Source organism: Eriocheir sinensis, chromosome 2 (assembly GCF_024679095.1).
Source record: "Eriocheir sinensis breed Jianghai 21 chromosome 2, ASM2467909v1, whole genome shotgun sequence".
Taxonomy (NCBI): Eukaryota; Metazoa; Arthropoda; class Malacostraca; order Decapoda; family Varunidae; genus Eriocheir; species Eriocheir sinensis.
The window spans coordinates 15,347,971-15,371,625 of record NC_066510.1 but is presented as its reverse complement, the minus strand read 5'-3'; the positions used below and the strand labels follow the sequence as shown (position 1 = coordinate 15,371,625).

The 23,655-nt window shown below is 43.1% G+C and overlaps 1 protein-coding gene across 2 annotated transcripts; it reads right to left on the bottom strand.

Moving 5' to 3' along the window:
- Nucleotides 1–540: 540 nt before the first annotated feature.
- LOC126999955 (transcription factor GAGA-like) lies at nt 541–23,055 on the bottom strand. 2 transcript variants are annotated; one of them, XM_050863158.1, is made up of 9 exons: nt 22,933–23,055; nt 21,626–21,805; nt 20,777–21,409; nt 20,516–20,642; nt 20,100–20,215; nt 19,461–19,649; nt 5,870–6,128; nt 4,881–5,621; nt 541–681 (listed from the first exon to the last, which is right to left on the bottom strand). In XM_050863158.1, exons 2-8 carry the CDS (start codon nt 21,704–21,706, stop codon nt 4,888–4,890), a joined length of 2,139 nt encoding a protein of 712 aa, XP_050719115.1. In that variant the 5' UTR covers nt 21,707–21,805; nt 22,933–23,055; the 3' UTR covers nt 541–681; nt 4,881–4,887. The 2 variants fall into 2 exon arrangements, with proteins under 2 accessions (XP_050719115.1, XP_050719106.1); XM_050863149.1 differs by lacking the exon at nt 541–681 and having other exon boundaries at nt 2,583–5,621.
- Between the last annotated feature and the right edge of the window lie 600 nt (nt 23,056–23,655).

Here is a 23,655-nt window from a genome sequence, read left to right as displayed (position 1 = left end):
ACAAAAGGGAATGAAGGTCAGACACTGCATGAACTTGAGAGTTTCAGGCCTCAGTTCGACTCCCACCACCCCTGCACGGCGATCCTCACACGTCAACCTCGTTGCAACGAAGCAATTCCTACATCTCCCTCCTAAAACTTCCTCACTGACGACCTGGCGCGCCAATCAAGGTAGAAAGATTTTCAAGTAAAATTCTTGGAATAAAAATCAAAGCAAGAACCACGTAAGTCAAGACAGAGCCGGCGAGCAAGACATTCTCCTCTGTACAATCGTGTTTGGTATTCGTCGGGGTAAAGGCAACACGACCAACGCTTGTTTTACACAGTACTTCATGGGGGCAACCTGCATAAGTCAAGGCGCAGCGCACACCAGCCATGTTCAGAGGCCGCTGCCGCACCAAGCCTGCGTCTGGCCGGGGTCAGCGCCGTGGAAGCGGACGAGGTGCCTCTTCAGGTTGCCTTTGAGTGCCGTCCTGAAACTGCAGAAGTCACAAGCAAACGGCTTCTCCCCGGTGTGTGTCCTAATGTGGCGCCTTAGGTCGGACTTCAGGCCAAACCTCTTGAAGCAAATTGGACACTGGTGGCCGAACCGGCAGTCTGGGGCCAGCCCGGGCGGAGCCAGACCGAGTGGAGAGTGTGACATCGAGGCAGTCCCCACCACATCGCCGCCGCCGTCGCCTCCCTAAAAGGGGAAGACTGTCTTCACTCACTGTCCCAACCAGGATTACTACGGACTAGGGAGGGATAAGGGTTTGGCTAGAGCAGCGGGGAAGCAAAGGAAAAGAATCTGCGAGTGAGGAAAGCGACAAGGGCTAAATGGTAGAAGATTCAATGAGGAGCTTAACTTGTATCCGCTGTTGGCTGGTGGTTCCACTCTTCTAATGAGTCATTTTGCGAGCTACAACAATGTCGGCAGCGAGAGTCGAGAATGCGCAGGATCTCACCGTGCAAGAAAAGTCTCAGCGTCGGGAAAGACATTTATTTCAAAGTTTGCACTTGAGTGGCATCTCCGTCATATACAACAGGGGTGGAGGGGTATAGTACGGGGCCTAACGGGAGCTATGGGGTGTTAATACTCACAATCGGGTTAGTCGAACAAAACGCCGGAGCAAGGAAAAAAGTCTCATAACTGTATGGCTTGCCGGACACACACACACACACACACACACACACACACACGCGCGTTTTTTCGTCCCTTCTCTTCCCATCTCACCAAATAAAAAAAAGGGAAACGCTAACATACAGAAAATACTTGTCGAATTCTTTCCGCGAAGTAGCCAGCGAGCCTTATAGAGCCACAGATTTCTCTCTCTCTCTCTCTCTCTCTCTCTCTCACACACACACACACACACACACACACACACACACACACACACAGAGGAGATTATTTACACATCCAATTTAGTTCAGGTATATAGTTAAATAATAATAATAATAATAATAATAATAATAATAATAATAATAATAATAATAATAATAATAAATCATAGAGCACCATACTCAATAAGCCACTCGCCCACCATAATAAAAAAACAACACTGAAGTCACGATTTCGTATGCTGTCCATGTAGATATTAAAGTATTGTGTAAGTTCAAGAAAATATTACCATGATTGACACCAGGATTGAGTATGACAAGTTATTCACTGTTTACGTTGGTTGTAATTTGTTCCTTCGCTCAAAAAAGAAAAAAGAAAAAAAAGAAAAAAGCAAGATAATTAGTAAGGTATTGACGGTGCAGATATATGTATAAACTTCAATTATTCATATTTCGCTGACACATCCCTCTTGCTTAAGTAACCACAAAGTAATGTACACAATTTTATGAACTATGCACACAAAAAAAACTGTCTTTCCTTTCTACTGAATATCCATTTTCAGATGCAAAACATCAGTACAGTAATAATAATAATAATAATAATAATAATAATAATAATAATAATAATAATCGTATGATAGTGATAATATCGAATCATAATAATAAAACAAATAACAAAAAAAATACATAAATGAAATAATATTAATAGCAGAAAACCATCAATCTAACACACACACACACACACACAAAAAAAAAAAAAAAAAAAAAAAAGAATCGGAAGTTAAATTCTCTCTCTCTCTCTCTCTCTCTCTCTCTCTCTAAATATCTCTCAGTTCCTCTCCTACGTCTCTCTCACGGGCTCAGCTGGGGTGGTGGTGGAACTCAGTAGCAGCAGTTGTGGTAGCAGTAGTAGCGGCGGTGGTGGCGGCGCCGAGGGTGGCCATGTGCTTGCTATAGAGGTGTTTCTTGAGGCTTGAGTTGCGGGCCGTGGCGTGGGGGCAATAGGGGCATTGGAACGGCTTCTCCCCAGTGTGAATTCTCAGGTGCCGCGTCAAGTCGGAACGCAAGTAGAAAGCCCGCGCGCAAAACTGGCACGTGTGTAGTCCCGCCGCGCCCGCCGCCGTGGGTGCCGTGGCCGTGGGTGTAGGTGCGGGAGGCGTGCCCGGAGCGATCAGTGGCGTGGCCGGAGAGATCAGTGGCGTGCCCGGAGCGATCAGCGGCGTGCCCGGTGCGAACACGACCTCCGAGGACAGTCTCGCCTAGAAGAGGAACAGCATGACTACTACTACTGCTACGACTACCGCTGCTACTACGACTAATGCTGCTCCTGAGGTTACTACTGTTGCTGCTACTGTTACGACTTCACCTTTTTCCTTCTGATAATGCTGCCGTTACTACCACTGATACTACTACTACTACTACTACTACTACTACTACTACCACTATACTACTACTACTATTACTACTGTTGTTCCTTCTCCTCCTCCTCCTCCTACTACTACTACTACTACTACCACCACCAAACACCACCACCAGGGAGACATCTAGCATATCAGGATAAAGGAGAAGGTCCAAGAAGTAAATGATGTATAAAGTGTGGTTTTAAGAACGAGATTATAAAAACCTCACCGCCATTTCCCCTTCAGTATTCGTCTGGTCGGGAGGGGTGGGGAGGGGCGCTTAAGTTAGTGGTCAGAGTAAGGGGGGGGGGGGGTATTCATGATCGACACGGCACGATGATCTACGAAAATAACACATGATAGATAGATAGATGGATGGATGGATCGATATATAGGTAAAATAATAGTAAAATAAATAAAATAAAATGAATAATCCATCTTCAAGGAAAGTGTTTTGATTTTGGATAAAACGGCGATGGTATATGTATAATCTCTCTCTCTCTCTCTCTCTCTCTCTCTCTCGGGATGAGGAAACACGTCAGGCTTGCTTGGAATGTTTTTTGCGGAAACACACACACACACACACACACACACACACACACACAAAGTTGTCTAAAACTTTAAAATCATTAGTTCATATCAGCATAAAAAATCATTACCATCTTCCTTCATTGCCGTATAAAGGAAGGATGGAAACGGGTGACAAGAAGGGAATCAGACAAGCAAGAGACGATTCTGAGCACACATCCCTGATAACGAACGCCAATCAAGACGTGACTCCTGCGCCGCCTTACCCACACCCATAGTCTCAAGTCCATAGTCTAAAGGGGCTATTACACTGGACAAATTTTCCGTGGATCTTCAGTCAAACCACGATTTCCGCTAGCGAGGTTCTCATTTGTTTCTTGCTATTGCTGCTGATGATGATGGTGAGTAATACCGTCGTCCTTCGGTGAAATCTACCGTAGCTTTGGAAGATCGTGGACACGTCAGAAAACCACGGAAATAGGAGAACCACGCCAGCGGAAATCGTGGTTTGACTGAAAATCCACGGAAAGTTTGCCCAGTGTAATAGGGCCATATTTTTAAACCTTCCAAGGCCCAAGAACACAACTTTGACAACGCTTTCACGGGTAGTTTGGGCATTTCCAGGGGTAGTTCTTTGACCCTGGTGGTAGTGACAAAGCTTCTGTAACATGAACGTGGAAATAACATTATCACAAAGCTATTAATATCCTTTTCGATCTTTGGAAATAGCTGATGTGAGAGGCGGGAGCGTCTGAAAATACCAGCCATAGCCCCTTTAAACGCATCGGGCTCCCATTACGACTATTTATCAAGGCTACCGAGAGGATTAACCGTATTTCCATGGGCGAGTTTTCCGATCAAGATGCAGAATTCGGGTAAAACTATGACTGGGATCACAAAACAGTCCATGGATATCCCTGCAACTTCTACGAGAGGCTTTATAAGTAAGCTAAATGAGGCGCCGATACGTTTAACAACACGCCCGCAAACCCAGCTCGGCCACACCACCGCCCGGTAATCTACGAGTTCGGATACACATTCTTTGCGCGCTCATTCTCCCCTTCTTCGTCTTCCACCGGTACTTCGTGAGATAGCTAATGGTTAACTATTGATCAAGACCCTGTAAAATGTTTCAGAACTCAGTAATAACGTTGCACTCTCTCTCTCTCTCTCTCTCTCTCTCTCACAATGATTCACACAAGACCGTCGGCACACCAACACAACTGAATGCGTACGTAGCGTTAAATAATTACCTATCACTCACGGCACGACTCGGCAGTCAACACCAATGTGGAAACGACACGCACCACGTCCTCTCACCGGCTACACTGGCACCACGACCTGCTAGGGTCTTATGTCTATCAAAGTTCTCAGTCCACTCAACAGCCTGACCCAGCAAACATGACAGGTCAACGGCACCTAAACACTTTCAAATAATGTCTTTCACGATTCCATGGACTAAGTATAAACAACCTTCCCGTCAGGAGCTCTGGCTAGGCAAGGTTCAGTTACGGTTCACTATTTACACAGCGGGGAAAGACGAACGACCTCGGACCAATGACCTCATATAGTCGGGATGACGGTACATGAGAGCAAGACAAATTAAGAAGGGCGGGTGTGGCAACGGCTGCGTCACCTTGGCTCTACTCCGTGTCGCTGGTGGAATGCGACGCGCCGCTGTCCACCGTGTCGTTGGAGGGACAGGTGCTGGAGGCCACGCCCGTCACGTTCTCCAGACTCTGAGAGGAATGTATCGCTGAGATATGTTGCTGCTGCTGCTGCTGTTGCTGGGCGTCGCCACTCCAGCTCTGACCACTCAAAGCCTCGGCCGCCGAGGCCGACAAGAACCTGTCCGAGGAGGAGGTCGCCGGAATGCTGTCACACTCCTGCAGCTCAGGCGGGAACATGGGCAGGTCCAGCTCGGCGGCGGCGGTGGTCCAGCTGGCGGCGACCTGGGTGCTGGCGGAGTCCTGCGAGGTGCATACACTCGAGCCAGGTAGGTTGTCCTGGTCCTGGGCGGCGAAGGAGGCGAGCTGGGAGGCCGTGGACGAGCCCCCGCACCAGGAGGGGTTGGCTGCCACACTGTCGGTGGCGTCCAGCGAAGGGCAGCTGCTGGAGGCCACACCCTGCAGGCTGCCGGCGGAGTCTTTAGAGGAGTAGCCGCCGCCAGAGTGCGGGAGCTTGCTGCTGCTCCAGGTCAGGGACGCTATACTGTCAGCCACGTCGCTTGCCAGACTCCTGCCGGCGGCGGGTGCGAGCAGACTCTCTCGCTGCAGCAAAGAGAGGACGGCCGGCAGCGTGGGGACCGCCGCCCCGCCCCACGAGAAGCCCTGTCCACTGCTGGCCGTGGACGACGCATCGTTTGACTGTTGCCGGCCTAAAACAGGAGCAACCTTCAGCTAGGTATGGGAACTACTAAGTATGAAAGGATTGTATATCAGTACTGGTCACTACTCTTCAAGCTGTGCTCAACATGATATGGGGTCTCTGCCTCTGCCCTTTATCTCCCTCTCTGTCTGTCTGTATGCTGTCCTCTTCCCCCTCTTCTTTAAAACATGAAGTTAAGATGTAAACAAGAGCCCTCCAGACCACCTACTAAGAGAACAGGCCGCGCCGGCAACGCACCTTGCAGGGCCTCCATCTTAATGCCGTGCTCCACCACGTTGTGGCGGCTGATGAGGTGCTTCTTGAGGTTGTACTTGATGGCCGTGCTGTGGTCGCAGTAGGGGCACTTGAAGGGCTTCTCTCCGGTGTGCGTGCGAAGGTGGCGGGTCAGGTCAGACCGCAGGAAGAATCGCTTAGGGCAGTAGGTGCACTGGTGGCTGGCCCCGAGCGAGTGGCCGGCCAGGGCTCGCGCCCACACCGCCGCCTTGCTGCTGCCGCCCTAAAACACGGACACACCAGATTTAGGAGAAGGAATAATGTCGACCGTCACCTACCTATGTCATCTTCATCTCATTACGGGCGTGATGTAGTGATGTGATGAGCCTCAGGTGTAGACACAAAGAACTTTATTAACAGCTCTTTACCAATGGTAAAGTTATTATAACTAGTTTCGAACTGTGGTCGTGTGGCGAGCACAATAACCTTGTTCGGAAACAACTTATGCCGTCACCCAAAGAAGAAACTAATGGATGAGAAATATTTTCGTGATCAATGAGGCTTTTCAGGTAGTCTCCCCCCCCCCCCTCTCTCTCTCTCTCTCTCTCTCTCTCTCTCTCTCTCTCTCTCTCTAGCGCACAACAGACTGGAACAAGAACCCCAACACACACACACACACACACACACACACACACACACACACACACACACACACACAAACATATACACACACACACACACACACACACACACAAACATATACACACGCGCGCGCGAACACACAAACATATATACACGCGCGCACACACACACACACACACACACACACCTCCCATCATTCTAGATAAAGAGTTATGTAGGCAAACTGCAATATTCACATGAAAAAAAATATTCACATGTTCATGAAAAAACACAAAATAAAAATGTTTTACAAATATACAGAATATAGTGTGTTATTTGACAATAATAAAGCCACACGGAATAGTATGATCTGTTTTATGACAAATCAAGTGAGTTTTGAAGCAAAATACTGAGAAATCAAATGAGAATTCATCATGAAAGCTAAGGGAAAAGTAAAATAAAACTAGACATGTTTAGGGAGTAGATTTAGATAGCAATGAGGAAGAAATGAGGTGGAAGGGACAGGTAAAGAGTATGAAAATCCCTTGGTATGTATGATCTGACCACAAGAGGAGGAAAGAGGAGGGCATATGTCTTGTAGTGGAGTATAGTAGTTCATGAAGAGAGGGAACTCGAAATTCATTATTTGTAGCCATCCCCTTGAACCAGATTCCAACAATAACTACAACAACAACAGGTAATGCCGCAAATTCGTTTTAAACATTTATTGGCATAGTAAAAGTGGAACTAACACAAATTCAAAATATTTCGTAATACTCCTGCCTGCCTGCCACCCTGCAAGTACAACTGATTGATTTTGGAACATGGTTAATGGTTTCATCATGCCTTTCCATGTAGCTGTCCCTTAGACTGATGGAGATACTGGTGCTCTTGATCTATGGCAAGAACAATGACATCTTTGATCAGAAAATATAGTGGCAGTCAATGGTCTCCTCTGGAGTCCTATGTGACTGCCCCTTAGGTTGGTGGAGATAGTGGTGCTCTTGATCTATGGCAAAAACAATGACACCTCTGAACAGAAAATATTGTGGCAGTCAAATGGTTCCCTCTGCTTTCTGATGTAGCTGCCTCTTAAATTCATAATGGAGTGGTAAAACTGATTTAGGCCAACAATAATAACACCTCTGATCAGATAATACAGTGGCAAACTCAATGGTTTCCTCTGCTTTTTGATGTGGCTGCACCTTAAATTCATAATGGAGACAGCAGTGCTGTTGACTCTGGCCAACAATAATGACACCTCCTATTGGACAGCATAGTGGTAGCTCAAGGCAGAGAGGCAGATGTGTGCATATGTAAGAATGTACATGCGTGCTGGGCTTAAAAATGAGGCATTGCTTATAAAACTGCCATCCCAAACAGATTTGACTCCCCTCCATGATGCTTTAATAAGAGTTGTATGTATTCACAAAGGTGAGCACACACACACACGCACACACACACACCGACTCATCATTCATTAAATAAAGGGGTAGTTCAGGAGTGTTTGGTGGAAGTTAAATTTATCTGGTGGCCTTTCAATCATATATATAACATTAAAGTTGTAATTGCTGGATTATCTTACATTAGTTAACATTTTAGAGTTCTACATTTTTATATATTTTTGTACAAGATAATGGAGATGAATAGGCTGAAAATCTGACTGGTCAAATGGCTGACTAAGTGGTGAATACTGATCTGGTCATGACACCGGTTTATCCATTCACTGTGACCTAAGACTGGAAGGAGTGACTGACTGACTAACTGGCTCTTCGTTGAATTGTACAGCATCTTCATCTACATCTTTCCTGGTCACCTTAACAGTTTTGGTAACAATGTTTTTTGGTCTGGAACACTTTTTTTTGCTTTCAAGTTTTTGTAAGGCTGACTGACAGTCCTTCGTGATGGTAAACTTTCTCCCATTTTTCTATATAATTCACTATTCCTATGTCTTCCTATATTCCATCTTAGTGCTTATGGGAGTTATTCATTCCTCATTAGGCATTGTTTTTGTCCACCTTTTTTTTGGTGCTTTATTGTCACTGTCTTATTTTTCATATCCATGTCTTCTCATTGAGAGGACTCTGTTTGGGTCTATATCAATTTAATATTATTCTTTGGTGCTCTTTCATGAACCTCAACAATAATAATAATGCACATTTCTTTCCATCTTACGGTACATGAACTGCAACCTTTTTATTTGCATCTTTCAAAGCCCTATCCACATTCATATATATTTTACACTCTTTCAGTAGCCCCTTTTAAGACTTATTGACGGAGTTCTCATGCTGGTACACGTTTTCTGTGAGTGCTATTGCGGGTTGACCTGAACTGGCATGCGGCTTGCTCGTGTCAAGAGGCTCTCGGACATGATAAGTTGAACTGGGGTGGAGGTACGATGTTCTATGATACAGCGGTTTCCCCTCGACTTGTTGCTGGTGTTTATTTCGCATGTGTCGGTAAACGTTGGAACTTATGGTGGTCCTATAGTTACAGTGGGGGCAGTGATACGGCTTCTCCCCAGTGTGAGTGCGCAAGTGGAGGGTTAGGTTGTCCCGCCGTGAAAATCTCTTTGGGCAGTAGAAGCACGTGTATGGCTTATAGTCCCCACCAGCATTCGCCTGCCCTCCACGACCCTAGAAGAAAGAGAGCACATGTTCACAAACGGGGCTTTTTTAACATGCACTCGACTACAGGCTAACAAAGACACAGGTTACTACGAAGGCAAAGTGGAGGGAGCAACCACCTGACAACAACCAAAGGAGGAATTCTTGTTCACACGAAGGAGTATGTGGCGCAGCTTTTGCACAGAAATGGAGATAATTTAAATGACCATAATTCTCAGGTGCTAATACATAATGCTGAGTGTAGAGGTCCATTCACAAAGGAAGAACTTTTTTTTACAGTAAACAGCTCAAGGGCTAAAACAAAAACAAAATAGCCCACTAAGTACCATCTCGGAGAAAGACCATAAAAGGCACAAATGAGAAGTGACATTTATTCACTGTGGGAATGTGAAATAATGCCTTTGTTTTACTTACACCTGTTGTGGACTGCCTCTTCTGAGTCCAGGTGATTAGAGCAAGATAATCAATGTTGTAAACTGGTACTGTCCCTCCTTCCAGATTCTGTCTATGTATCGCTGCTTCATTTTCAGGTGGTGTTTGTTCTTACGAGAACAGTACTATTTCAGATCTCATTGTAATCACTGGGCAAGGCTGTTCTGCATCCCTTCAGACACTGCGCTACCCTGTCCACACCACACGCCCTGATGCTTTTCATGCATTATGGTTGTCCTTGTCTAAATAAAATGGCACACTTCTTTCTGTGCACATAATTTCCTTCCATACATCTAAAAACTAACTATCTAACACAGTGAAACTATAGATGAACTTTTTCTTCTTCAATGAAATGTGCTTTGAGGGTAAAAATTAAAGTTGACCTTCATTTGTGACTGTCATTTACTCAGGTATGTACAGTATATAAATAAGGCTTCTTAGATACTGGCAATAATATACTGGGGCACAAAACATTATGCACCAAAACAAAACAAAAAATTATGTGAATGCCAATTATAATAAAAATAACTTTCCTTAATATATTCATTTATGAAAAAATAATAATGCCTACTGGTGACTCGCATATTCATGCAAGCCAGTCTGTGTCATGCCACTGGGAACACCACTCCTCAACACTGAAAATACACTGCCAGATCCATGTCCTATTTTGATCACTCTCACTATTCATCAGCCAACAGGGGCAGCACAATCTTCCACTTTTCATCACACTTCTACCTTCCCCTCTGCAAGTTACCACAATGGATATATTTTCAAATGTGGATAGTGGTGGACAGGAGACTTCCACCAGTCCCCATTTTGAGCTTTGACTATATTCAAATAAGTCACTACATAGGGTGACTTATAACAGCACTGAATGCTTAATGTTGTCAATATTGTAACTGCAGACATGACCAGTAACTTACTTATCTAAATCCAAGGTCTCATCAATATGGGTGACTGAACATTCCTCAACTGTAATGAGACTTTATATTGTGATATCCCTTAAATGGTTGCCTTGTTGTAAGGACCTTACTGATGGAATACTAAAGCCAAGAAGTAATGTTCAGGGGATACTAAGAAATTATACGTAATGGATTAAAGTAGTACTGAATGTGAGATTCTATGATTGAAGTCATAAACTTAGATTTGTCACTAATGCCTTTACAAATGCTTATCTCTTAAGTATAAAATAGGAATGTTATACTCTACTGACTTCTATCTTGTGTTTGGATATTAGGCTGCTTTTGTCAGCTTATTATTTGTTAGGTGAGACAGTCAGTCTCCAACTTCTCCAAAATGTAACACGGTGATTTTTCTTTTCAAAATACAAGAGAAATTGATCTTTCAGTTGGGGGAGAAGACTTCAAGGGTTGAAACAACAATGCAACAACTTCAACCCTGCAGGAAATCAAACTTGTGACCAATTAGGTGGAAAGGCTTCCCCGACTGTGCCCGTGAAGCATCCAGCTAGCCTAGATCACCACCTTAAAACTGGCCTTCTGAGGCTAAACATTTTAACTATCTTTAGCAGCTCACATGAACCACAAAATACCTGTTTCATTTAGGAATGCTTTGTTCAACTCAAAATGTTCGGAAATTCCAAGGGTGTGCAGGAAACTGGATGCCAAATACGATTGTTCAAGAAGCAAAAAGCTAGTAAAGGCAGCAGGTACCCAAATACAAGATAAAACAAACAGAGCATAGGTAATAACAGCAGAAGCAACTGATTTATGTGTATGTGTATGTATGTGTGTGTGTGTGTAAATGGTAGGAGTATATGAGAGTGAGGTTGCTACTCCACTTCGTAAACACAAGAGGAGGAGGGGGAGGCTGTGGCAGAGGAGGAGGAGGCAGCAGAGGATGCAAGAGCCTGATTGCTGGGGTCAGCCAGATCCACGGCAGGCTTGACCTGACTCGGGTACACGTTGAATGGGTAGTGGTCACTCATGCAATAGCCAGGCTTGGAGTGACTTGGGGACACTGCACTTGAGTGGTGTTTCTTTATGTGAACGTTGAGGTTGCCCTTCTGGGCCGACTTGAAGGTACAGTGGGGGCAGCAGAAGGGCTTCTCCCCCGTGTGCCTGCGGTAGTGCATCCTGAGCTTGGACTCGCAGTGAGTCACGTAGCTACACTGAGGGTATGGGCAGTACCAGCGGCCCCGAGGCCACTGCTCACTCTCCAGGGGCGCCACCACCCTCATCCCGGCCAGGTTGCCGACATCACCTTCTCCCACCCCCTGCTGAAGGAACAACAGTCCTCAGTGTGCATGCCTGAGTGCATGCGTGCTTACGTGTGTGTGTGTGTGTGTGTGTGTGTGTGTGTGTGTGTGTGTGTGTGTGTGTGTGTGTGTGTGTGTTTCAAAAGGATATTGTTGCCTTTATGTTATTATTGTTGCCTGTCTCTTATGCAGTAAGAAATAAATTAAATAAAAATAAAAAGTACTTCCTAATATAATCAGAAATCAACTAGCTCTCATAGAGGTCTTTTAATCATGAGTTAGCATAAACTTTAATACAGTATATACAGTAGTCTTCTTACAAATTTGAACACTGGAATTCTCTCTCTCTCTCTCTCTCTGTAACACACACACACACACACACACACACACACACACATACTCAGTACTGTCATCAGCTTATAATGGTAATAAAAAATAAAAAAGCTTCAGGCTGACTTAGGAAGTAATGAGAGCAGGACAATATGACACTGAGTGGGCTCCGCTGCTCCTTATATACACGCGCTCTGCGGGAATCTCTCCAGAAGCAGCTTGACCTCCGGATGGGTGGACCGGGCGTGTCTGCGCATGTTGGACTTCTGTGAGAAGCCCAGCCCACAGACGGGGCAGGGGAAGGGTCGCTCCCCTGTGTGGGTGTACATGTGGTCTTTAAGATGGTGACGCTTGCCAAACAGCCGCTGACAAACTGGGCACGGGTAGCCCAGCCCTGCCCGTCCTCCTCCTCCTCCGCCCTACAAGAAAAACCAACAAGGCCTCACTCACAGATCCTTCAATCCATCACCATCACCACCACTATCAACATCACCACTGAGCTGCCACCGTACATAATAGTGGCGCACAACCACCACCTCTCTGCTGCTAAGCCACAGCCATTCTAGACATACTGTACTCCTCAGACTCACTCATCTGTGATTCATTAATTTTATCGATCTAGAAGCTACTTAACAACTGAAGCCTCTCTTTCACCCCTATTATTTGTAAAAACAAAACAGTTTGTATATAGATTACAAACACATGATTTTTTTACTCATGCCCTGAAAAGAAGACTTGTATATTTGGCATGTCTTTATATGCCACTTGCCTATTGTCAGCCACACTGTCAGTAGTTTCAAGGGCCATTGAGTTACTGTTCCCCCATTCAGTTATCTTCATGTAGCGACTCCCTTTAACCTAGAACGTGATGTTGGTTCAGCACATGCCTCTCAGCAGGCCCAAGTTCGAGTAATTTGTTTGACACCCCTTGTGTGAATTGGATAAGGAACCTTCAATGTGTATTTGTGGTTTGCCATGATACTTTACATTGTGCTTTCTTCGATGATTGGAACTTTATGTATGATTGCCAAAATATCCCCACATTTACTGTTCTTTTTGGTATATATTAATGTTAATGGACTTGGAGGAATGCTTAACCATGGCCTACAACTTCTGTTTCACCTTCTTCTCCCCTTGCATTACCAATATCAGCACAAGCTATCTGCATAAGCACACGTGCTAAATGAGCTTCATTCATTATCAAACAGCCATATGAGGGATAGAATCAAAATCTTTTCATATATAAACATTTATAACAAGTTTTGAACAGCTATAAAAATATGTTCCTGTGTGCCAGACAGTGCCAGCTAATAGCAGAACAAGCCTTCCCTTCCCCTAGCCCTTTTGCTCCCTGCAGGAAGTATCAAGGGCAGTGTCAAGGCCCACCACCACCACGCCCCCCCACAGCAATGCCTCACATCTGTTCAAAGATCAGACGATGGGCATTGCGCACGTGCCTCCTCATGGTGGACTTCTGAGCGAAGGCCGAGCCACAAACAGGGCACTGATAGGGCCGCTCCCCCGTGTGGGTGTACATGTGGTCTTTGAGGTGGTGCTTCTTGCCGAACATGCGGCCACAGACACAGCAGGGGAAGCGGGGGAGGGGCGGAGCAGGGAGGAGTCCTGGGCCCACGCCCTACAAGAGAAACAACACAGGCCACGTTCATAAGGGTGACTGACACGCGCACACGTACACCAAAACCCATACCCATCCACTTACACACACACACACATTTACTAGTAACCAAATGACGATAACTGACACGCACACATACACGAAAACCTCACCCAGCTACGCACACAAATACACACACACACACACACACACACACACACACATGTACACATTTGTCTGTAACCATATAAGGATAACTGACACATGGACACATATACTAAAACTCACCCACACCCACACATTTGCCAACAAGATAAAACTGCATTTCCCTCAAACATAACATGATCTTGTTTGTCTGTCTGTCTTTCAATCTTTATCACTTTATAACACTTTCCTGCACTGCAAAGTCTGTATGATCTCTCTCTCTCTCTCTCTTCTCTCTTCTCTCTCTCTCTCTCTCTCTCTCTCTCTCATGACCACAAGAAAGCTTGTGGTCATGTCATACTCTCAGTTATTGCTCTTGGATGAAAACCCCATGAATCAAGAAAAAATAGTGTATACACATTCCTAAATAGCAAGACTTCCTTTATCAGTACAAGCTTCCCACACTATTGAAATCTTTAAGGAAGCAGAATGTTTACAGTTTCTATTTCTATATTTGAAAGCTTGGTAAGTCTCAAAACATTTAGAAACACCTTGTTTGCTAACTTTCTTTTTTTTTCTTTCTTTTTTTTACAATGCAGAGGTTTGTAAATATACACAAACAACACATTATTTTTGTACAGCAGGTGACAGAACAAAGGTGACACAACCAGCCCAGGCAAAACTCACCCCCATCCCCACACAAATGCACACACACACACACACACACACACACACACACACACACAGTCCACCAAGAGGAAGAACAAACGACAATAAGAAGTAACCACAACCATCAATACAATATTATCTGTAAACACATTAGAGTATGCAAGAATCTAGCATACTAACATGTGAGGAGATAACTTTTCTGACATGTCCTTTCCCTTGAGAGCTCCTTGGAGCAGCAGCAGAAGAGACAAAATGTCAACTTCAACAACCAAAGCCCAAGAGATTTCATACATCCTTGGTACTCTAACCATCAATCAATTCACCAAATCTACACCAGGACAAGCAAGAATACCACTGACAAAGGTGTGAAACTTTTGCATTATCCACAAAAAAATTACTGGTCACCATAAAGCCTTCATCGGGAAGCATCAAAAGACAACAGAGCACTCACTGCAAGAATACAAGGATGAATCTTCCTGGTGCTGAATGAGATACTTTCATGCTGGACTTTGTGGTGGCAACACTGGGCTGCTGAATGGCTACATATTTCACAGGATACATAGAAATTAGAGGAGGAATATGCCCATATACTGTCATTCCATTAGGAAAATGGTGTGATAAACCCTACACCCAATCATGAGTTGGCAGCAGGTGAAGGACAACACAAGAGGAGGAACTCAATGAGTGCAGTAAAAACATTCTGAAGAAATTTGGATGCGCCCCCCTCTTGGCACACATGGAACATTGTATGAATATGATATGGATGAGAACACACTTCTTATCTATTCTATCGCAGCAAGTAAAAAAATGCATTTTTATGTTAGTACTTCTGCTTTTTACCTTTATCTTTCTCAGTCTTTAGTCAATATGAAGGGACATTTCCTTCAAAATTCCTTTGTCTCTATTCTAACTCCATTTTTCAAATCTTTAAAGAACAAGGAACATTTTCAGATAGTACTACAAAACTGCTTAGTGACATTCAACTCTCTGCCATGCCCCAACACAAAGCTATCATCCCAACCATGACAATCAATTACCAGTGTAGGTCTGTACAGCACTTAATGGTGCATCTCCCTCAAGGGGAGTATATACAATAAACAACTGTGACAAATAACCAGTGGTGGGCACGGTTCCGGTAATCCGCTAACTGCTAATTAGTGACACTAGTTTTTCGTTAGCTGATTAGTGTTTTCGCTGACTTTGGAAACAGTTAGCAGACCAATTAGCTTCCACTAAACGTAGTTCCTCCTCTGCTAACTTTAACCCGGTAGCAGCGGGGATCATATTTCTTAATGGTCCCTCCAAGCGAGAAAAATCACCCCTCGCACAAACCATTTCATAATATATATCAAAGCATTTGTGATCAGATTATGTGTCATCTATTTTAGGGGGTTTATATCATGGCACAAATTTGGCCCGTCGCTGCTACACGGTGAAGCCACAAATCTGGCCCGTCGCTGCTACCAGGTTAAGTCTCCTAAAAGTTCATACAGGTTTGTGCTTGTCCGTTGTGGGGAGATACAGCACCAGCTGAGCCGCATGGCGCATTAATTCCAGGACTTTCACTTTTGGGTAAATTACGTCTTAAAGGAGGGTCATTGGACAATTATTAGGAAAACTTTTTAGTATTTTAGGGTAATGCATCTTCCATTTCTGACTCTTTGAACTCGGGATTTAATAACAAGAATTTGATATTTTCCACCTGACAAGAAATAAACATTGCTATTTACTTATTCACTTAATATAATCCTTAGTATTATTAACATTTATGCATCTAAATTGATCCACTATCCCCACTATCCCCACTGTGTAGTATGTCATCAGATATCTAATCACATTTTGTCTTTCTGCACTGCTATTGCAAGTTCATATATTACGCATAAATAAAGTGTATGTGGAATTTAATTTGTGTACACCTTTATCATCATCTGATTTTGGCATGTTACACCTTTATGGAAAGCTCTATGTCTAAGCTACAACATATTAAAATTTCAGGTCACTAGGTCTGTTTTTAAGGGTTTTAGAGCCAAAATACTAAACCAAAGCTAAGTGATTTAGCATAAGTGAAGCTAACTTTTTAGTTAATGGATTACCAGTTAGCGAAGCTAACTTTTCGGTTAGCGGTGCCCACCACTGCAAATAACATAATTTCATCAACAATTCCATCACCCAGTGGAAGTTTCTGGGGCAATCAGGGATACACATTTATAGACATCAACATGACTAACAACACTTCAGAGTGTAAAATCAATCTACAAGAACATAAGGAGAGGTGCTGGGAACGAACTAGGCTGCCGAGTGTTAAATACCCTAAACCAAATTGCAGTACTTCCCTTCCCCTTATAAACACAAACTGAGGACACACTTTGCCTTATCTCCCAGGTGTCACACAATGCCATTTTACCCAACTCAGAGTCTGCCCACCTCACCTCACTTCCTTCACAAAGAGCCACTATCCCCCCTCTTCCTTCCCATCATTATAATCAGCAACAACAGTACAATATCCTTCATGGATGTGGTGGGGGTAATGGATCTAATAATGAAAAAGGTGAAATAGAAAATTATATGTATGTATATATATATACATAACACACCCTTTAGTTACCGTAACGTTTTTCATCGTAATAAAACCACCAGTCCCCTTAACATCAGAAAGCCACCACATCTGTTTAAAAAAACAGGTAACCAAACTATGGCCTAAGTACATAAAAAAATAGTGGGACTCTTAACCCTCTCGCGCACAATGACGCGTTTCGCATCATCAGAGGGTAAAAGGTCCTGGCACACGATGACGCGAAACGTGTCATAAAAGTTAAGAAAATTTATTAAAAATTAAGTTTTTGGTGAAAGTGCGTCTAATTTGGTAGCGTCATTTGTTGGGATAAGTTTCTTAATGGTAACATATGGCAACCTTTCTAAGGAGCGTAGATGAGGAGCTTTGAGCGATTTTTAGTTGTTAGCCTACTCTGACGGGAGGAAAAAAATACAGCTTTCTCGGTGTAACTTGGGAACCAATAGGCTTATGAAGATTTTGAGGATACCATAAGAATCCTCACTAAATTCCGCTTCAAAACATATATTCGGCTAAAAAAGTTGGCCTACAAAATTTCAAGCTAGTGAGTGGGAAAGAGTTTGTACTTCGGATTTATTGTCTACAATACTCTATACGGACACTTGAAACAAGTTTGTATTGTTTATATATAAATTTTCCTCTATTTTTATTTGTGCATGTTCTAGTACAAGTCTTTATGAAGCCATTGATACCAAATTTATTGGTGTACGATATATCTGTGAGGGTATAATACGTCCGGGAATGTAGAGTATCGCGGAGGCAAAAAAAGGCCAGTCAGGCCTGAGAAATGCATGATGAGTGGAACAGAAACTTATCGGAAACTTATGGTGCACGAGAGGGTTAAACTATATATATATATATATATATATATATATATATATATATATATATATCTATATATATATATATATATATATATATATATATATATATATATATAAAACTTATTTGGGTTCTTTTTGCAAAACAACCAAAGTGAAGAAACTTTGCTCAGTAGAAAGCACGCTGCATTTACACATACAATTCTGTTAAGTGTGACCGTGCATCTCTCAGAGGAGGGTGAACCCCACCAGCACTAGCACACATAGCCACAAGAGTAGTGGGAGCAGAAGTGACCTCAGCCATCCTGCAGCTGCCCATTCCCAAATAGTTTTCCAATTAAGAATTTGATTCAATGACATAAATCAATTACCCCTTAAAATGAACAAAATAAATTTACCACATTCTGATCTATATGTAAGCAGCCCTTTACAGTGCATTACTTGTATAACATATTTGAGCTTACTTCATCAAATGTTCATAGAGGAAAACCTAGTCATTATAATCATCATAATTTACCACCATTTCCTGGGACCAGCTAATAATTATTGTTGCCGAAGCAGAGTGATAGGAGCTATGGAATCACCCTTTACCACACACCCACCAGTCGCTAAATCAGGTTAAGCAGACCAACATCATTTAAAAAAGGCTTATAAATCCTTCCTTAGTACTCATGATGATCTAGTCTGCTAATAGTAATAAAACTGTGATTTTTTGGGGGGTAACAATAAAGGCTGTCAATCAAATGTTGCATATATCCAATTTATGCTGCTAATAACTGGGTACATTGTTAAGAGCTCAACTCTGTTTCTGGGGTGTCCTGTCTCTTAGATACACCAATTGCTACTGAGGAACAATAATTTCCTTGAGAACAAAACAAGGTGCAGGAAAACTTTTTACCATCATGAGTACTATTTGTAAACCTAGGTAGTATTCAGTCCTATCAGCCCCCAGCCAGCAGCATTCAGTTCTTCCAGCACCCTCCCAGGTTCATGCTCTACTCCAGAAGGCAAGGCATTTCTTTAATTTTAACAAACATTTGCCTGTCAATATTCCTGTACTACTAGTTTTGCTTTGAGTAAAATTAGCAATAGTGCAAGATGAAAAAGGTATGAGTTAACTAATGGAAGAGTCAATAGACTGTTTTGTTGGTCTGAATTTTCAGAAGTGTGAAACATGAAAAATAAAATTGTTAAAATCTACAATGAATAATGTATATATCTTGAGCATGTTCACCAGCCACCACAATGCAGTACAGAAATAATGAGACAATTAACTGTATCACGTCCGTTAACCGTTATTCTCTCTTTAAATTTTCATTTATGTTGAGGGCTGAAGAAAGCTCATGGTAAATGCTGAAGTGAGACTTTTCATAATTCAGATGTGATACAAAACTTAAAATGTAAAAAAATATGATATTTTTTACACTGGACAATGCAGTGTAGATAAGGTGTAGCAATATAATTGAGGAACTTATATTAAAGAACTTCACTATACTTTCTTTAATAATTTAGTGATGCCTTTCTGGAGCAGAGAATGAACGACTTGAGCAAAAGGTTAACACTCACCATCTGCTGCTGCTGCTGTTGTTGCTGCTGCTGCTGCTGTTGCTGTTGTTGTTGCTGCTGTGTAGAGCCTTGAGAACCACTTTGGGAGTCCTCAAGTTGGAAGGCATCCAAGGAGAATCTGGAGAGGTCCCCCCCTCCACCTGCACCCCCACCACCGGCTTGCGCAGCACCCCAGCCAACGAGGGAGTCCTGGGAGAGAACAGTAGACATTTAGATGAAACATGAATAAATACCACCTTACACTTGCTACTCTAAGTTACTGCTACAAACTGCTCATTAGCATCACGTGTTTTGAACACAAATGTCAATTTAATGCAACTACCCACCGAAATGCTTGGCAAACTTATTATAAACATCCAAGATATATACCTAAACTCAAGCAATCAAACACCTATACATTATAAAACATTAGGGTGAACTTTTAGCTAAGCAATGGGAGGTTAGATTCCTAAAACACGGAAAAATAGTAATACTGGTAACTTAAAGAAAGATTAGTTTGTCATCAGTCTATAAAGCTTTAGTAAACTAAATAAAGTAAAGTAATTGTGCCAAGACAGATTACCCCAAGCTTCAGACTCCCCCAAAGATAATGTGTAAGGACAAGGCACTCTAACAAAAAGAAAACACATTGACACTCACCCCCTGAAGGCCTGAAGTTCCTGGCATGGCCTGCGCCACCAGCTCCTCCATGGTCTGGGGTTGAGAGGTTAACACTTGTGGCTCGAACCCTTGACCACCTTCTGAAACAGCTTCCCCTGGGAGTAACAAGAAGAGTTTGTTAGATTTCTGTATGGATGATGGATCGCTAAGGGTTTAATACATGATAACAACAGCAGCTAAATGACTGTTGGCAATGCACTTCAAAGCAAAAATTAATGATATGATATTAAGGACATAAATGTGTGATGAGTCAGACAGACTGACATCAAAACCTGTATTAAATCACATAACTTCTTTTAAATTTAAGGTCACAAATATTAAGGAAACAGTCCACAAAGTTCTAACACAGTATAGTTAGAGGCACAACAGTTCATAAGTGGTCATCATCAGCACACCTTGTAAGGAAGGGTTGTAGCCAATACTGCTGTCGGAGTTCAGCATGTCCTCATTAGTGTCATTCTCCTCCTTGGGCTGCTCCAGTACCTCTGTCTTGACTATAGGAGGATCACTGTGGTCCAACACCTAGAGAGGGAGGATGAAATCATCTCAACAATAGTATATCTATGAACAAAAATGTCAAAAAGTCTCTTATACATGAGGGATACGCAGATATAATAAAGTATGGAACAGACTAAAGAGTTGCACAGCTTACTTACCTCAAGGGACTGACTAGGGGTTGGGGTGAGGGGACCCTCTTTGTGCCTAGATCTCTCCCCATCAGATTGGGACTCCCTTCCTTCCCGCTTATCCCGGGCTCCATCTTGACTAGGGGCAGTGGCGGGGAAGGGATAGGTCTCTTCTGTGGTACTCGAGGGTGGCCGGGGTCCTGAATGTGTGCGTGTGGACTCCCTCACCTCCCTGCCAGGATGGGAGTCACCTCGCTGGGGCCGGGTGTCCTCGTAGACTTGGCTAGACAGGTTGACGTCATCCTGTCTTGCCCGCTTGGACTGGGAGGAGCTTCCGGACTCCCCAGCGCTTCGTTTCTCCTTGCCGCTGCTTCGGGTGATTGGCGCCTCGTCTGGAACGGCCAGACCCTTAATCTTGAGGCACTCAGCCGCCTTGATAAGGCCCGCCAAATCAGCCTGCAGGACATTCACTTCACCCAGGTACATGTAGTTAAGAAGTGCCTCCAGTTCCCCGTGTTTCACATCCTTGAGCACGATGACTGGGTGTCGGCACTGTGTTCTGTTAAAGATCTCTTCGAAGTACTCACTGCATGTGGACAGCACCAGCTTGTGGACTGGGTAGAACTTGCCCTCACATGCCAGCGTCACGTCACTGTAAGACTCCTGCAAGCAACATGTGTTCTTTAGTTATTTACCACCACCACCACCACCAATGTCATCTTCATATCTGGTCATATGTATGAAAACTATTTGACAGATGACATTTGTAAGACAATGTATTTCCTTTTTTTTTTCATTCATGGGATTTGGGGAACTGATCCTATTTTATTAATTTATGTGACAGTATAACTGACAGATGACATTCCTAAGCCAACTCACCTTGCGTCTGATGGTTGACAACACATGGAAGAACGTGGTTCCATGATTGTTCCACTTGAGGGACAGCAGACCCGTGTCCATTGTCACGATTCACACCTGCAATGATCACACACCCGTGCATGCATCCAGTTACTGTCTCGCTGTGTGAACACTAGTTGTGGCCTCTTTCACCTCTCTCGTCTGGAATACAGGCAAAAATATTAAGCAAACTGTTACATCAGGTGTCTCATTATTGAAGTGAAAGAGGGAGACAAAAAAGGTGTTGCATTTCATTAAAATATATATAATGGTACCTTTTTACAGAATCAGAATAAATATTTTTTTTTTGAGAAATTAACAGTTTTTTTGAGTTATTTGCCTTTAAATTTTCTTTCCTATCTATTACTGAAGAATTCAAAACTTTAAAAAGTAATATTCAGTATGAAAATCATCAAGGACTTTTTTTACTCTTAAAATATGGGATAATGTTCGGAAAAGATCCCTTTTTACTAATATGTCTAGAAAAGTGTCTTTGAAATATAAATTATTAACTGAAAGAATTAGTCAGTGTCCAGTTATGCTTTGATATACTGTACAGTGAACATGTTTTTGATTAGAGTATTTAAGGAAAGACTGCAGCTCACCTACATACTTTTAATCTTGATAGTAAGAAAAGTACTACAATTAAAAAAATCATAGAAACTTACAAAAAAATATATAAATGACCAAACAGTGAAGAACTTGAATGCTTTAAAACACAATAAAACAAAACAAACCATCTCATTATGCATAGTAAATTAAAAACAGGCAAAATTAGATAAGAAACTTACAAAAAATTATAAATGACCTAACAGTGAATTATTTGAATGTTTTAAACCACAAAACAGATAAAAAAAAACTTGTATCAAGCATAGTACAATAAAATCAGCCATAATTGGCATCAGTGAAGCAAGCAATGTGATGGGCGAGGCTGACGGCTTGGAAGGGAGGAGGGGGGAGGGGCAAGGGGGTGCATCTCTCTCCCTCCCACTGCCGCCATCACACCTCCCCTTACCTCACCCGTAATATAGGAACCACAAGCCTTAAATATCTCCACAACAACAGCTACCGGCCATATCAACGGGCGGGCGCCGCGTCTCTGGCTTCCTCCCGCCGCGGCCATCACAGCTTCCCCGCCCTCCCCCTCCCCCGATAGGACACAAGCCGAAACACCTCCTCCTCTACGTCCACACCTCACCTCCGCCATTAATTCAAGTGTAGACATCAAATAGGCCATGTTAAGCACCTCCTGGCACTGTAACAGGTGTAATTAAGGCCTAAAAACCCACCTCGGCCATGGTATAAGCGGCGCCGACGCGCAGCGAGTCCTGCGGGAATTTCCTTGGGCGACTACGAGCTGCAAAATATTTATGACTGTTTGTTTCCATTGTATTTGAAAGGGTCAGGCTATATTTAATGGGACTGATACTTTTTTCTCTCCGTGCTAACTTCTTTTTCGTGTTAATTGGATTTGCTCTATGGTTTGAGGTTAGGGTTATAGGCTCGTGGCTTTGAGATTCATGCAGAAATGAGGAATAAACTAAAAAAGCCTCTAAAATTATATATATTTTTTTTATACGTAAACCTGTTGTAGTACTGCTGCCCTGTTGCCTCTCTCTCTCTCTCTCTCTCTCTCTCTCTCTCTGCATCCTTTTTTTTTATTATCATGTCTAAACTTTTCCTCCTTGCTCATGTTCTTTCCATTGATGGCCTGCAAGAGGCATAACAGACTAACAGTTTACAAGTGGGCATCATCAGCACACCCATGTAAGGAAGGGTTAATTGCAGCCAATATTTCATGGTGCTACCTACAAATAAGAACATATATAGGGAGACTGCAATCGACTTGTTGTATTATAAACTCGTATAAGAATAAAGAGTTACATATGACCAAGGAGACTATAGTACTAATATAGTCTTGCATATGACGTTGTGTAATAGAACATCAAGGAGAGAAGGCGGGAGGAGAGGGAGAGGTGGAGACTGGAGAGAAAGATCAGGGAGGAGAGGGA